The following is a 12,532-nucleotide window of genomic DNA, read 5'->3' on the forward strand; positions in this document are numbered from 1 at the left end:
ATCACGTGACTCCTTATCCAATTAATCAATAATCATTTTCCAATTACTTTAATGAAGTAAGCTCCTCCTGGTTCTTCATCATCACCTTCTCTCATTCCGTAGCTACTACGCAACCTGGGAAAAATGTTTCCAGCTGTGTAGGTTACAGATCAAACAATAGCCGGCTGCAGATCAGCAGAACTCCGTTGAACTGCAAGGATGATGTGGAAAAATCGACAAACACTTGCCACGCTAATGGCGATTGTAGACATGCAAGTCCGCGCCTATGTATGCGCCACTCTTTGGATTGTAGAGATCCTATTTTTACAGAATCTTTGGAGGCACAGGTAAAATTACACTCACAAAGCGGCACCAGTCCTGTCTGCACACATAGAAATAAGTTTTTGTTCATTTTTCTCGTGCTTCGATTGCTGCGATCTCACGCTTTAGTTAGTATGTGCCCACCATTCTATTGCTAATTAACTAACTGACTTTACACGCACCGCCTAGCAATAATCATTAAGGTAATTTAATTGCATACATAATGTCAGAACAACCAATCGCAACATGAGAATGACATATTGTGTCCCTAGACCAATCTTCGCCTTACAGTGGCAACTTCATTTCTGGTCATGTGAACCCCATGCAAAATCACACGCATTACTCCACCACGTAAGGCGAAGTTGGCCTAGCGTCGAGGGTATCCCTGTGTTTTTGCAGCCCTTTTACTTAGGATGTCACCCTTGTGCTGTCAAGCAGTGAGGTTCAAACAAGTTAGTTAGCATTGCTTAAAATTAAATGTAAGTGCTCTCACACATGCACACACACACAGCATGCACATGTGTGCACGCACGCATGCACACACAAACACACACACACACACACACACACACACACACACACACACACACACACACACACACACACACACACTGCTGTATGCTTACACTACCCTGACCTACCCATCTCACTAGATTCGTACGCATATTACAGCAGAACTGGAAAATTCCATTGTTCTTAAAAAATCTAGAGTAGGTCTGCTAATAAAAAATTTGCATTGTAAATTAAATCTCTCTGTATGCTTAATTAAGCCAGTATTGTTCAAGGAGGAAACCCTTGAACTGATGGTCTTCAGCATTTCAAAAGATGAGAGATCTAACTGTGTCTCAAACATTACACTAGTCAGGTAGAATTGCCAAGCTGCTTGTACGATCACTTTTGTGTTTTTTAATATCACCAGCTTCAGCTATGATATCTGTTCTGACATAAAATGACACATTATCAGCTCTTTTTGTCTTCAATACATATAACTGGTGTGATTTTTGCCCTACTCACTATCCAAGAGTGTGACCTCATGCAATAAATGTAGCTAAACTTTCAAAGCTCAACTATTTGTCTTGAATAGTTTGGTAGACAAGACAGTTGTCTACTGTTTTTTGGCCATTCTAATTTCCCATGACACACACACACACACACACACACACACACACACACACACACACACACACCAGCAGCTGATCCAGAGTTTCAGTAGAAAAGGGCACTCTTCAGCACCCCACAAGCTGGTATAATGTCATCAACTTAATGATGCCACATATCTGCAACGTTACTCAACATCAGGACAGGCACAATTATTAATTAAGCAATCAGAACATATGTACACTACATACTGCTTTATTGCAAGTTTACACAAACTAACTTTTGGCAAAGGAATTAACAATGACAAGATTTCTGAGCTACCACTGTCATGTGCTCTCCTGGACATTAACTTGGTTACAAAACTCGATGCTGCTTAAGGACATGTTGAAACCACAGATGTGATGTTCATCAGCCAGCTGATATCCAATTAAATTGCAGGAAAGCATTCACTGCAGTAAGCAGTAATTTGTGAGTAGTCAGCAGCAGGGTACTGCACCTACTAGTTACTATATTTGATCAACAACAATATGGAATTCAGTTCAATCTATTTGACATCCACCAACTCCTTTAAAACCCAACGTCACTTCAATCGAGTTCGGCATTCACAAAATCAACAAGCAGCATTTGTCTTGGATTCTTCCAAGCAATGGCCATAACGTAGTCCAAAGGAATGTCCTTTGCACAAAACAACAACCATATCTTTAAACCTGTCTTCACCCATAATGCTGCAAAGCTCGATTTTGAAATACGTGAGAGCTGCAGTAAAGTTCTCAAGTTAAACTGCCACCAGTTGCCTCCTTGCGAGAGAAGAAAGGTCACTTTGTCCATTTGTTGTCTATATATATATATATATATATATATATATATATAGCCATGCTTTGTCTCATTGACATGTGACATACCTATTACCTAACCGTAAGCTAATCAAAAGATGAGCTAAAATTTAATTAAATTTAATTAATCAAAGTTTAATCAACCGGCAGTCTTCAACTACTCACTCACACAGAACTAATGCATGCCAAAACCATATATGTATGGATTGCAGTGTGTGAAATAACGGCAGAACATCGGACATTTACCGACCGAACAAAGCATTTGTCTGGCCATTCGTGATTTCGCCAGACATTTTGTCCCGTGGCGTAACAGCAGGTGTGGAATTCCATATGAGCAACCCACATCCTCGCGCATCCCAGCGTCATGTCAACAAACGTAGTTTTCGCAGTTCGTGCAAGAAACAAATGCAAACAACCACACGTCGTACGTGTACTGTCTAGCTGAATGTGTATTTTGTCAAATCTCAAATGTGGGCGTCCAAGTATACACACTGGGGCTCCGAGGTGTGCAACAAAAATGCAGCAGACAGTCGCAGGCCGTAGTACAGTACGCCGTGAACATGGCAGGATAGGAAATTCAGAGATACTTGCGTGTAATGTTTTCTGTAGGGGCTATAAGAAGCTGAAGACGTTTAGGTTAATACAATAGCACAAAGTCCTTGAACTAAGAAACTGCTACTAGCGTAGCGTAGTGCATGTTCTTGGAACGATTGCAGTTTCTACGTCTAGAGGTATGGTGCATATGCGGACAAAGATGACGTTTCCAAAACTCACTGGGTAGGATACGCCGACGGAAGTCAAAAAGGGAGGGGCTGGCTGCACGAGGCCGGGCATGCAGAAATTTACGCGGATGGGTTTGTAGCCATGCAAGGCAGAGTTGAGGAAGCGATGAAAGTCTGTCTGTCTGTCTCTGTCTCTCTCTCTCTCTTCATTGCTGTCTCAAACAATGGCCACTTTCTAGTCAGACTTTTTTTAGTAATTTGTCAGGTGGGTTGTACTAATTGCATGCCTATGACTCTTTTATCAAAGGCATGCAACATCAAAGGGTCATCTAGAGCCATGAAACCTAGAACTTAGTCAGGCATCCTCGAGCTAGCCGCGGTGGCAAGTGTCCTTTATCAATTAACCTAATCGTGCAGTGTATTCCAAGAGATTTGGTTTGCCAACACAAATACATGGATACGTGTACCAACCTCGAATTACTGCAGCAACCCATGCTAATTGTCATAAATTGATCCACTACAGTAACCACCAACTACATCTGAATGGGGAAACATATGCCCCCAACCAGACCACTTTGTTTCCTGTGCTTGTATATCCAGTGTGGTGGACTCAGATGTTGGAAAAAGATGTCGTGGGATCAGTGTGTGTTCACGTTCGCTTGAACGTGTCATTGCTACACTCCTCGAGGGGTGTTACAAGGTCTTTTCTCTCACGCAGGTGTCCATTGGACCTGGCAAGAATGTATATAACCCTTGTGGTTGAAACTTTCGGTCTTTGGTCGTCTCACAGCCTCGACGTTTTGAATCAATTGCACGGAGATCAGCACTGCATAACCACGTGACCGTTAGTCAAGCCAACTCACACCTCCATCAACAGTTGTCCATCAAACTTTGGCTTTATAATTCTAAGATGGTTTTAGAGAGACTAGCGTTCAACAGTAGGAAAGAATTTTTGGGTTAATACCAATAACTTTTCTCTATTCTACTATAGTTTCCCAACCTCAACACAACTATCTCAAATTAACATATATATATATATATATATATATATATGTATATATATATATATATATGATGAATTGTAAGTGATCAGTATTCGCCAGGATTGGAATGTCCGACCAGACGTTTCTAATGTCCGGAAAATTATAAATTGACAAGACATGAAGTCCGGTGATCAGTCAAAGACTATTTCGCACAGTACATTGACCTCAAGAGTCTCCAGACAGCATGGACAAAGACAGTATAGAAATAAAATCCTCTGTATGATCATTACTCAACTACAGATTTTAATACCAACCACGGCCAACTGGTCAGGCGCTGCATTTGGCCATTCCTGATGTCTGATCTGTTGGCTTGCAAAAGCCAATTTGTCACTACCCTGAGCCGAGAGAGCCTTTTTTGCCCAACCCAAACAATGAAGACAATCATTCAGACAGCGTCTTATTTGCATCCGCAAATGAAGAGATCGAGCAACTAGAAGAGCCTTCAAACCGTTGCAAATGCGGTACGTACTACCAGTACAACGATGAGCAACGTCTGAAGATACCTAGGTTAGGTTGTCAGTACGTTTGACAGCAATAACATCATTACAGTTTCCAAACAGGAATGTCTTTAATGGAATTATATGATTCCACGAGTTTCTTGGACGTAGTTTACATAGCCCAATGAGCCAAATGTACTTTACTCCTGTGCACTTAATAGAATGACTATAAAATGAGTATAAACCATGTACTGATTGATATTTGAACTACAAAAGTTAGTAAGCAATTTAAGCTAGTAATTCTTTGCAATTTATGAAATTAAATATCTTACGAATATTTATTGATTTACAGTATAATGCAAAGAAGGCTAAACCCTACAATTGCTGAAAGGAATATTATTCTGAATGCAAGCAAGGCAGCTTGTGCGAGCCTCTGAAAGGGGACATGTGCTGTGTGTGCCCATGTCTGGATCTGCTACTGCAAGCACAACACAATACAACACAATACAAAGTGTACACCAACACAAATAAACACAAATAGTGTAAATACCACAATGTTAAGCACAAACAAGCGTTTAACTTTTACCTTGAACTGTCAAAGTTGCACTGTTGGACATTACAGATGGTTCTATGTCATTCGATGCAGTACAAACAAAATCACCATCATAGCTTTTATGGATGTTGCTAATTGTAAGACGACTTGTTGTCGTGTAGAGAGTGCTATCTGAACCCAACACAATATCGTTTATTGCTAAAGGAGAAATAATAGCTCCTCCTGTTGTTTGCCATGTAATATTTGGTTCTGGAACTCCAGTGGCTGCACAAGTAAACATCACCAAATCAGTCATGTTACGAATTTGAGATAGTGGCTGTGCAGTAAAATTTGGCGAAACTAATCAAAAATAACAAAAAATACTGAGCATTGATACACAGCACTTCTATACAACAACATGTGCATAAGATACCTTGAACAACTAGACGTGACTCCCTGCTGTCAACTTGTCCAACCGCATTAATAGAACGACAAAAGTAAATACCAGCATCAGTGTAATGGCTGCCAGTAATAGTCATGTTTGACGTTGTTATCAACGGTCTTCCAAAAAGTGGAGATGTGGAAGTCGATGATGCAACTATCATATATCTGCTGTTGTTTGTTAGGATGTCTTCATTTTTCCTCCATTCAATAAATGAGACAGGTGCAGCTGAAGCAGCACATCGTAAACCAGCCTGAGTCCCTGCTAGTACAGTCACATTCTCGGGTGATGATATAAATGTTGGAACAACTGGAAACATTGCTTATGGTTAAACACACTACACTAAGACATTGACCACAGTGATATTAAACCTTGTACAGTGACATTGATTGTTGTCTCTACAGGAGTTGTAAACTCATGACTTGTAACACTGCAAACATATGGGCGTGTATCACTGGTGATCGTGTTGTAGATAGTCAAATTGCTTATCACTTCAAAGACTGCTTTGCTTGAGCTTTGATCAACATCAAATTTTACAGAATACTTTGCACTGTTGGTAACTATGTTATTTGTATCAGCTACACGCCATTCAACTATTGGTTGCGGAATGCCTGTAGCACTGCACCCAATTGAAATTTGAGATGGAGTAGTAAAATTGACTGTAAAAGAACGTTCAGGAAACCTAATCTGAGGCGCAACTGCACAATATATACTCAAATTTAAATATAACACAAACAAAAGCTAAATGTCCTAGTTGCTCACCATGTACGGTTACTGTTTGAACATCAGCCATATCTGAGTAAAGCAAATTACTTGCTGTGCAGACATAATCACCAGCATCTTCTAAACCCACATTTCCAACAACCAAAGTTCCATTTGGCCAAAGGAAATATCCAGAACGTGATATATCAACAGATTGACTGTCATGAGTCCAGCTGTATGTGGGAGTAGGAGTGCCTGTTGCTGAACAATGAAGAGCCAAGGACCTATTCCTGACAACAGAAATTGATAATGGTCGTGATGGAATATCAATTCTTGCAGCAACTAAACCATGCAAATACAAATTATCACACAACATATGGACATCAGCATATCATACCATTGACAGTAATAATCACTGAGCTTTCACTGGTTCTCTGATCTGAAATGGCTGTTTCTGACCGCCGCACATCGTTTGTAGCAATACACTTGTATTGTCCGCTGTCTAATCCTTCAGTTGAATTTATGTTGTAAGCCATGTACGGATCTCCATTTAGTAATTTTCCAGAGACTATCATTGAGCCCGTGAGCTTCTGATTTGACCCTAATACCACTCGATATAGAGCAATGTTTGGCTCAGGTACACCATGAGCACTGCAGTTGAGAGTAAGACTTTCTGTCTCATTAACTGTTGTGTTGGCTAAGAACTGGTCTATCGTTACGGGAACTGTAAACACATGTTGCACATCAGAAAGTTGACGTACTTAACATTTGCAAAAATTTCTTACCTAATACTGATAGTTGAAATGCTGCTGTTGTACGTCCAGCAGCATTTGTCACCTCCACAGAGTAGTTACCACTTAAACTCTCTTTTCCAGTAATAAATATTCTATCATTAGCTCCACTAAAGCTATAAGCGGTGCTAGCTGTAATAATTTGGTTTGTGAACTTCCAGACAATGTTAGCACCGACGACAGCGGGAAACACAATGTTTGCATTTTTAATCATCAGCTCAAATTCAACTTTTGAATCATCTCCAATTACTGCAATATGCTTGCCAGGTGAAACAGAAATTTCTGGAGCAACTGCCACAGTCAATGAATATGGTCAAAATACAAATTTGAGGTTTTAAACAAAAAGTTGTACCTTGGACTCTAACTGCCACAACATCGCTTTGTGTTTGTCCACCACTGCTTACTGCTATACACCTGTAGTCACCATTGTCATCAACTGTTACTGTTTTAATAACCAGAGTGCCAACAAGCGCTCCCTGAAAACTGTTTGTTGAATAGCTTAGTCTGTCATTAGTCATCAACTCAGAGCCGTTTCTTTTCCATTTAAAACTTGTAGGTTTAGGGTCTGTTCCAGCAGCAGTCGCTCTGCAAGTTACTTCAAGAGTTCCACTTTTGTTCACAGCATTAAAGGTTGGATTTTGGGTGATCACTGGAAGTCCTACAATGGGAAAAGAGAGTTGAATCATTGCAAAAGTCACATCTAACAGAATGAAATACAATACCTAGAACTATGACCATTATAGTAGCTGTCCCACTACCAGCTCGGTTAGTGGCAGTAAAGATGTAGTTACCTGCATCACTAGCCACCACATTGTTGATGGTGAGAGTAAGTCTGTCACTAGAAAATGAGTATTTTGTTCCATTCAATTCTGTTCTGTCCTTTTGCCAAGTCCTCTTGTCCTTTAAAACAATAGGATTAGCTTTCGTAATAGCAACTTTTAAAAGAGCGCTGCTTCCCAATATGCTGGTCACGCTGCTGTTAACAGCTGTAGCAACTGGTTTAACTGACAAGCACAACAAAATAAAACAAATTGCAAAGAAGTCTAACATCTGAGCACCTACCATATACAGTGAGAGATGCAGTAACACTATTTGCATTTCCTCTATTGTTACTGGCAAGGCAGCTGTAGTTTCCAGCATTAGATGACTTCACATTGGACAGAGTAAGAGTACTGCTGTAAGGGTCACTACCAACAGTTGCACTTATGCCGATGTCGTCAGTAGATGTCAAATTAGTAGACCCATGTTTCCATGTGAAAGAAGGTTGTGGGTAAGCTGTGGCATTACATGTAAACATTGCCGTTGCACTGCTATTTACCTCAACATTACTAGGTTGCAGTGCAATTAAAGGTTTTCCTATCACACATACAAAGGTTAAAGATAACTTAGTTCAATGACAATATATAAAACCCATTGCCATATTATGCATACCTGAAGTGACAGAAAGTGTAATAGTTACTTTCCCAACTCCAACAACATTTGATGATTGAAAAGTGTAAACACCATGGTCAGCAGAAGTTACCGTGTGAATGGATAAAGTTAAGAAATCAGAGGAAAAGATATATCGTGTATTGGAAGTGATGGTTGAACCATTAGGAAATTGCCATTTACGAGAACCAGCAGAGTTGAGCACTGTAGGAATTGCTGTGGTGATATTGACGGTAAAAGTAGCAGTTCTGCCTTCTCGAACAACGATAGAAGACATGACAGCAACTACAGTTGGTTTCACTGCCCAAAAACCCAAAATAGTCACTAACATTACAGTAAAGCAACACACTGATGTCATACCTTGGACAGTAAGAAGGACTGAGTCACTCAATTTATAGCCCCTTGAGTTACTTGCATTGCAAATATAATTGCCAGTATCTTCTACTGTCGTGTCTGTCACAGTTAATGTGCTAGTCCGACCAGTAATTGAGTTACCCATCTCGTGTATTTGTATTCTACTTCCACGCTGTAACAAGTTTCCATTTCTTTCCCATGTGACATTTGGTGGAGGATATCCAGTGAATACACAAGCAAATGTTGCTGTTTGAGAAGAATTTATTGTTGATGAGATAGGGTGGGTAATAACAACAGGAGCAGCTGTGTTGCATAAAATATAAGACAATCAATAGGATTGAATAATTAATTAAATGACGACATTAAGCATACCTTCTACAGTCAATGTGATTGTAATAGCTGTACTGCCAATCAGATTGGAAGCCGTAAATTTGTAGCTTCCCGAATCAGTAAAAGCAACACCTTTTATAAACAGATTGTATCGATCTGTAGAGAAGTTATATTTGCTGTTGGTTGTAATTGTCCCTGATGGACCAGACCATGTTCTGTTAGCAGCATTGTTTGGGACATCAGGTGAAGCTCCTGAGATTGTTACTAGCAGCATGGCAGTGGATCCTTGCAATGCAACAACAGACTGAGTCATTGCAGCTACTGCAGGAGCATCTACAGAGTTTAAACCAAAGTGTTAAATAAGAATAACTATGAAGCCGTAGTGCAAAAATACTTACAAAGCACCGTGAGAAGAGCTACAGCACTACGTGTTCCCTCAGAGTTTGTTACCTCACATGTGTAATTTCCACTTCTAGATCGTTCCACAGATGTCAATGTTAGCATGCTTGTCATTGTAAAAGCATTAGAAACCGTTTGAGATACTGCACCACTTGCAGCTGTCATTCCATGTTTCCATGTGATCGAGGGTAGTGGTGTTGCATCTGTCGAACAGGCAAGAGATATGTTTGAACCAGAAATGACTTGCTGTGATTGGGGTGGACTTGTTATAATTGGCAAACCTAAAGCATCAAAATTATAGATGACAAATAGCACATAGCAATAATACCTAAATCAACCTGGCTTGTAAAATTCAACTTCATCAAGAAGAAGTCTACGAGAAGCAACCAAGTATATGTACTTCCCTACAATCGGATTGACACACTGAATATAAATAACTATTGTTGCTGTTTCAGATATTGTTCCACATGCAGTGTTGTCCTCTCCTCTGTTGGTTGTTGTATTGCCAATATATGCAGTAGTTCCAAATAAGTCACCACGTCGGCCGTTGTTTTTCACTGATGATATTTTCACCAAAGAAACAGTTGCAAATTCCATCAATTCCAGTCTCCAGTAAGCATTTGGCTTTACATATCGAACTGAACGATAACTTGTGGTATCAGTAGTAGTAGTGAATCTATCTACTGCTTTCCAAGTGTGACTGACGTCCGAAGTTTGTGAAGATGCAGTAACAGAGCCTGTTGCATATATGTCCAGTAGTTTCTCTACATAAGAAATACACATACTAGAAGAACCATTCATGGTATTCGTACACTGGGGCAATCCGATTTACCTGTGATGACGTGAATTTCACACACCTGCAGTTGAGCTGTGCCACTAATACTCACAACAACATATTGTCCAAGTTGAGCCTTACCACACACAAAACTGTAAAAGTCTTCAGAATTGTTTTCATATGACAAAAGAGGTCCACATTGGTAATTGCGAGCATTATACAAGTTGCCTCCCACATGTACAGTTGATCTATTTCCACCACTATCATAAAACTTGACATCAACCTTAGTGATCAAATGTGGTCGTTTTAAATCAATTCTGAGAAATGGGTTAGAACCACTAATTGTAGATGCACACTGTGCTTCAATGTAGGATTCATTACCATCAATGGCCAAGTCAGCTGTTCTACTTCCATCATCACCTGGACTTTGAACAGCTTCAGCTTGAATAGAACTAAAGCTAACAGTTGACGTTGATCCTACATATAAGAATTGACTACATATTTATAGCAAAGAAAATAGTCTAGCACTAACACACCTGTTTGTACATTAAGCATAACTTCACATATTGCCAGCTGCCCTGTTGTAGATGTAGTGATGTAGACATATCGTCCTACTAGAGTTCCATTGCAATCAAATGTTATGACATCCACCCCAGTGCCATCAGTAAGACTGTCACCACATTGAGCTTTCTCATTCATTACATTTAGACTAGTTTCATTGCTCACATATACTGTAAGACCATCTAAAAGAGCTCGAGTAGTAGCAGCAACAATTCTCACATTGAAAATGTTTCTCAAAATTTTTAAATCCAAACGCCACCATGGAGCTGATTCATTTTGTGACAGAAAGCAAGCATAATCATATCTTTCACTGCTTCCTTCAATTGCCCACTGAGGAGGGTAGTATGATGCAAAACTAGATGCAGTTGCCGTAGCTGCTGAATAAATATCAAGAAGCTGATCTGTAAAACCACAAAAATACAGTAAAATTACAACTTAATAAAATCTAGAAAAACTAAAATAGAAATAGGTTGCAAAAGCAGGTTCCTCTTAATTTCTACTCAAGTTCAGAATTTCCAACTAAACAATGAACGAATACAATAGACATATAACAGTTATAAGAAAAGCTCGTGCCTGCCATGTGGTCATCACTAACAAACACGTGGGAACAAACTAGACTTAGATCTACTCAAGAAGACCCACAGCCTGTCGTACGTGGCAAGAACTGAAGAAACGTTGCTTGCAAAATATGATGAATCATTCGTTGAATGTCCTCCACTTTGTGATAAGATGGGACAATAATCTTCTGTGTCCAAAAGCAAAGAGAACACTAAGCTTGCATGACAGAAATACAAACCTGGCAAAGTCAAACTATTGATATCAGCGTGGAAAGAAGAGTGTCTGAATGTAAGTGCAAGCTAAGGTACCGCCACAGCAGTGCACTTAGATTGCACTTTAGACAAAGTGCAAGCTAAGTGCGAAGTTAGTGCGTTTAAGCAGCAGTGTGAGCACACCCACTGCCCTTAGACAGACATCTCATGTCATCTAGCAAACATGCAAAAGTATTAGACTGTCCACATTAGCTTAACTTTGAACTGGATCATTTGATCATTCCGCCGTCTAAATTCAGGGGTGTCCAGATACAAATTTCCTGTTGCCAAATCATAAGCTAATATTGGTGACAGAGTGACTATTGGTGCCAAAATAGCCCGGATGTTTAGGCTCTTCGCTCTATTCCTGAATAGGAGAACACGACTTTGTGTTGTGTTCAAATTAGAATCAGACAGAATAGGTCGAAATGGCTTCAACTGCATATTCCGAAATAGTGAGAATAGAATAGCCGAACACACCCACTGTCCAATCCTAAAGGCAAGCTTTTTCCAATTTCAAGACAATTTCTTAGCCACTTGTCGCCATATCATGTTATGCTTGTGGCTAAATTTGGCAACATGGTGACAGTTGGACACACATGTAAAATGTGCAATAGCTTGAGGCTTTGTACGTACACATAATAACTATTATATCTAGTTGAAGTACATTTTGAGGAAAGATGACTCAGTTCAATCTAACTGTCTCAGTATGATGCCTCAGATGCCTACTAATAAATAAATAAACGCCAATCTCATTTACAGGTCCCACCTAGCAGAAGTAACAAAATCTACACAGTGACAGCTAGACTACAACTATTCAAAGAAAAGCAATGTATCTACCATATAGCTTTTTTGTAGCCGTGCTTAGTTTTCGAGGACTTCAAAGGTGCTTATTGGAGTGCAGCCCTAATTTGAGACACCCTACAGTTCTGATCAGTATGACTTGTAGTACCATGATCTCTAAGCTTCACCAGTA

The 12,532-nt window shown here is 39.8% G+C and overlaps 1 protein-coding gene across 1 annotated transcript in view; it reads right to left on the reverse strand.

Annotated features, from left to right (window-relative positions):
* LOC134186031 (hemicentin-1-like) overlaps nt 1-12,000 on the reverse strand; it is a 13,512-nt gene extending 1,512 nt beyond the window's left edge. The window contains exons 1-18 of the mRNA XM_062653936.1: nt 11,776-12,000; nt 11,248-11,266; nt 10,723-11,148; nt 10,244-10,663; nt 9,750-10,175; nt 9,411-9,692; nt 9,055-9,345; nt 8,689-8,985; nt 8,332-8,628; nt 7,963-8,256; nt 7,623-7,904; nt 7,253-7,558; nt 6,895-7,191; nt 6,507-6,833; nt 6,170-6,451; nt 5,779-6,105; nt 5,399-5,716; nt 5,020-5,325 (exon numbers count right to left, since the gene is read on the reverse strand). Coding sequence (XP_062509920.1) covers nt 5,020-5,325; nt 5,399-5,716; nt 5,779-6,105; nt 6,170-6,451; nt 6,507-6,833; nt 6,895-7,191; nt 7,253-7,558; nt 7,623-7,904; nt 7,963-8,256; nt 8,332-8,628; nt 8,689-8,985; nt 9,055-9,345; nt 9,411-9,692; nt 9,750-10,175; nt 10,244-10,663; nt 10,723-11,148; nt 11,248-11,266; nt 11,776-12,000 — 5,422 coding nt within the window. The remainder of the gene's footprint in view (nt 1-5,019; nt 5,326-5,398; nt 5,717-5,778; nt 6,106-6,169; nt 6,452-6,506; nt 6,834-6,894; nt 7,192-7,252; nt 7,559-7,622; nt 7,905-7,962; nt 8,257-8,331; nt 8,629-8,688; nt 8,986-9,054; nt 9,346-9,410; nt 9,693-9,749; nt 10,176-10,243; nt 10,664-10,722; nt 11,149-11,247; nt 11,267-11,775) is intronic.
* Nucleotides 12,001-12,532: the final 532 nt, after the last annotated feature.

This window comes from Corticium candelabrum, chromosome 10 (assembly GCF_963422355.1).
Source record: "Corticium candelabrum chromosome 10, ooCorCand1.1, whole genome shotgun sequence".
NCBI classification, from domain to species: Eukaryota; Metazoa; Porifera; class Homoscleromorpha; order Homosclerophorida; family Plakinidae; genus Corticium; species Corticium candelabrum.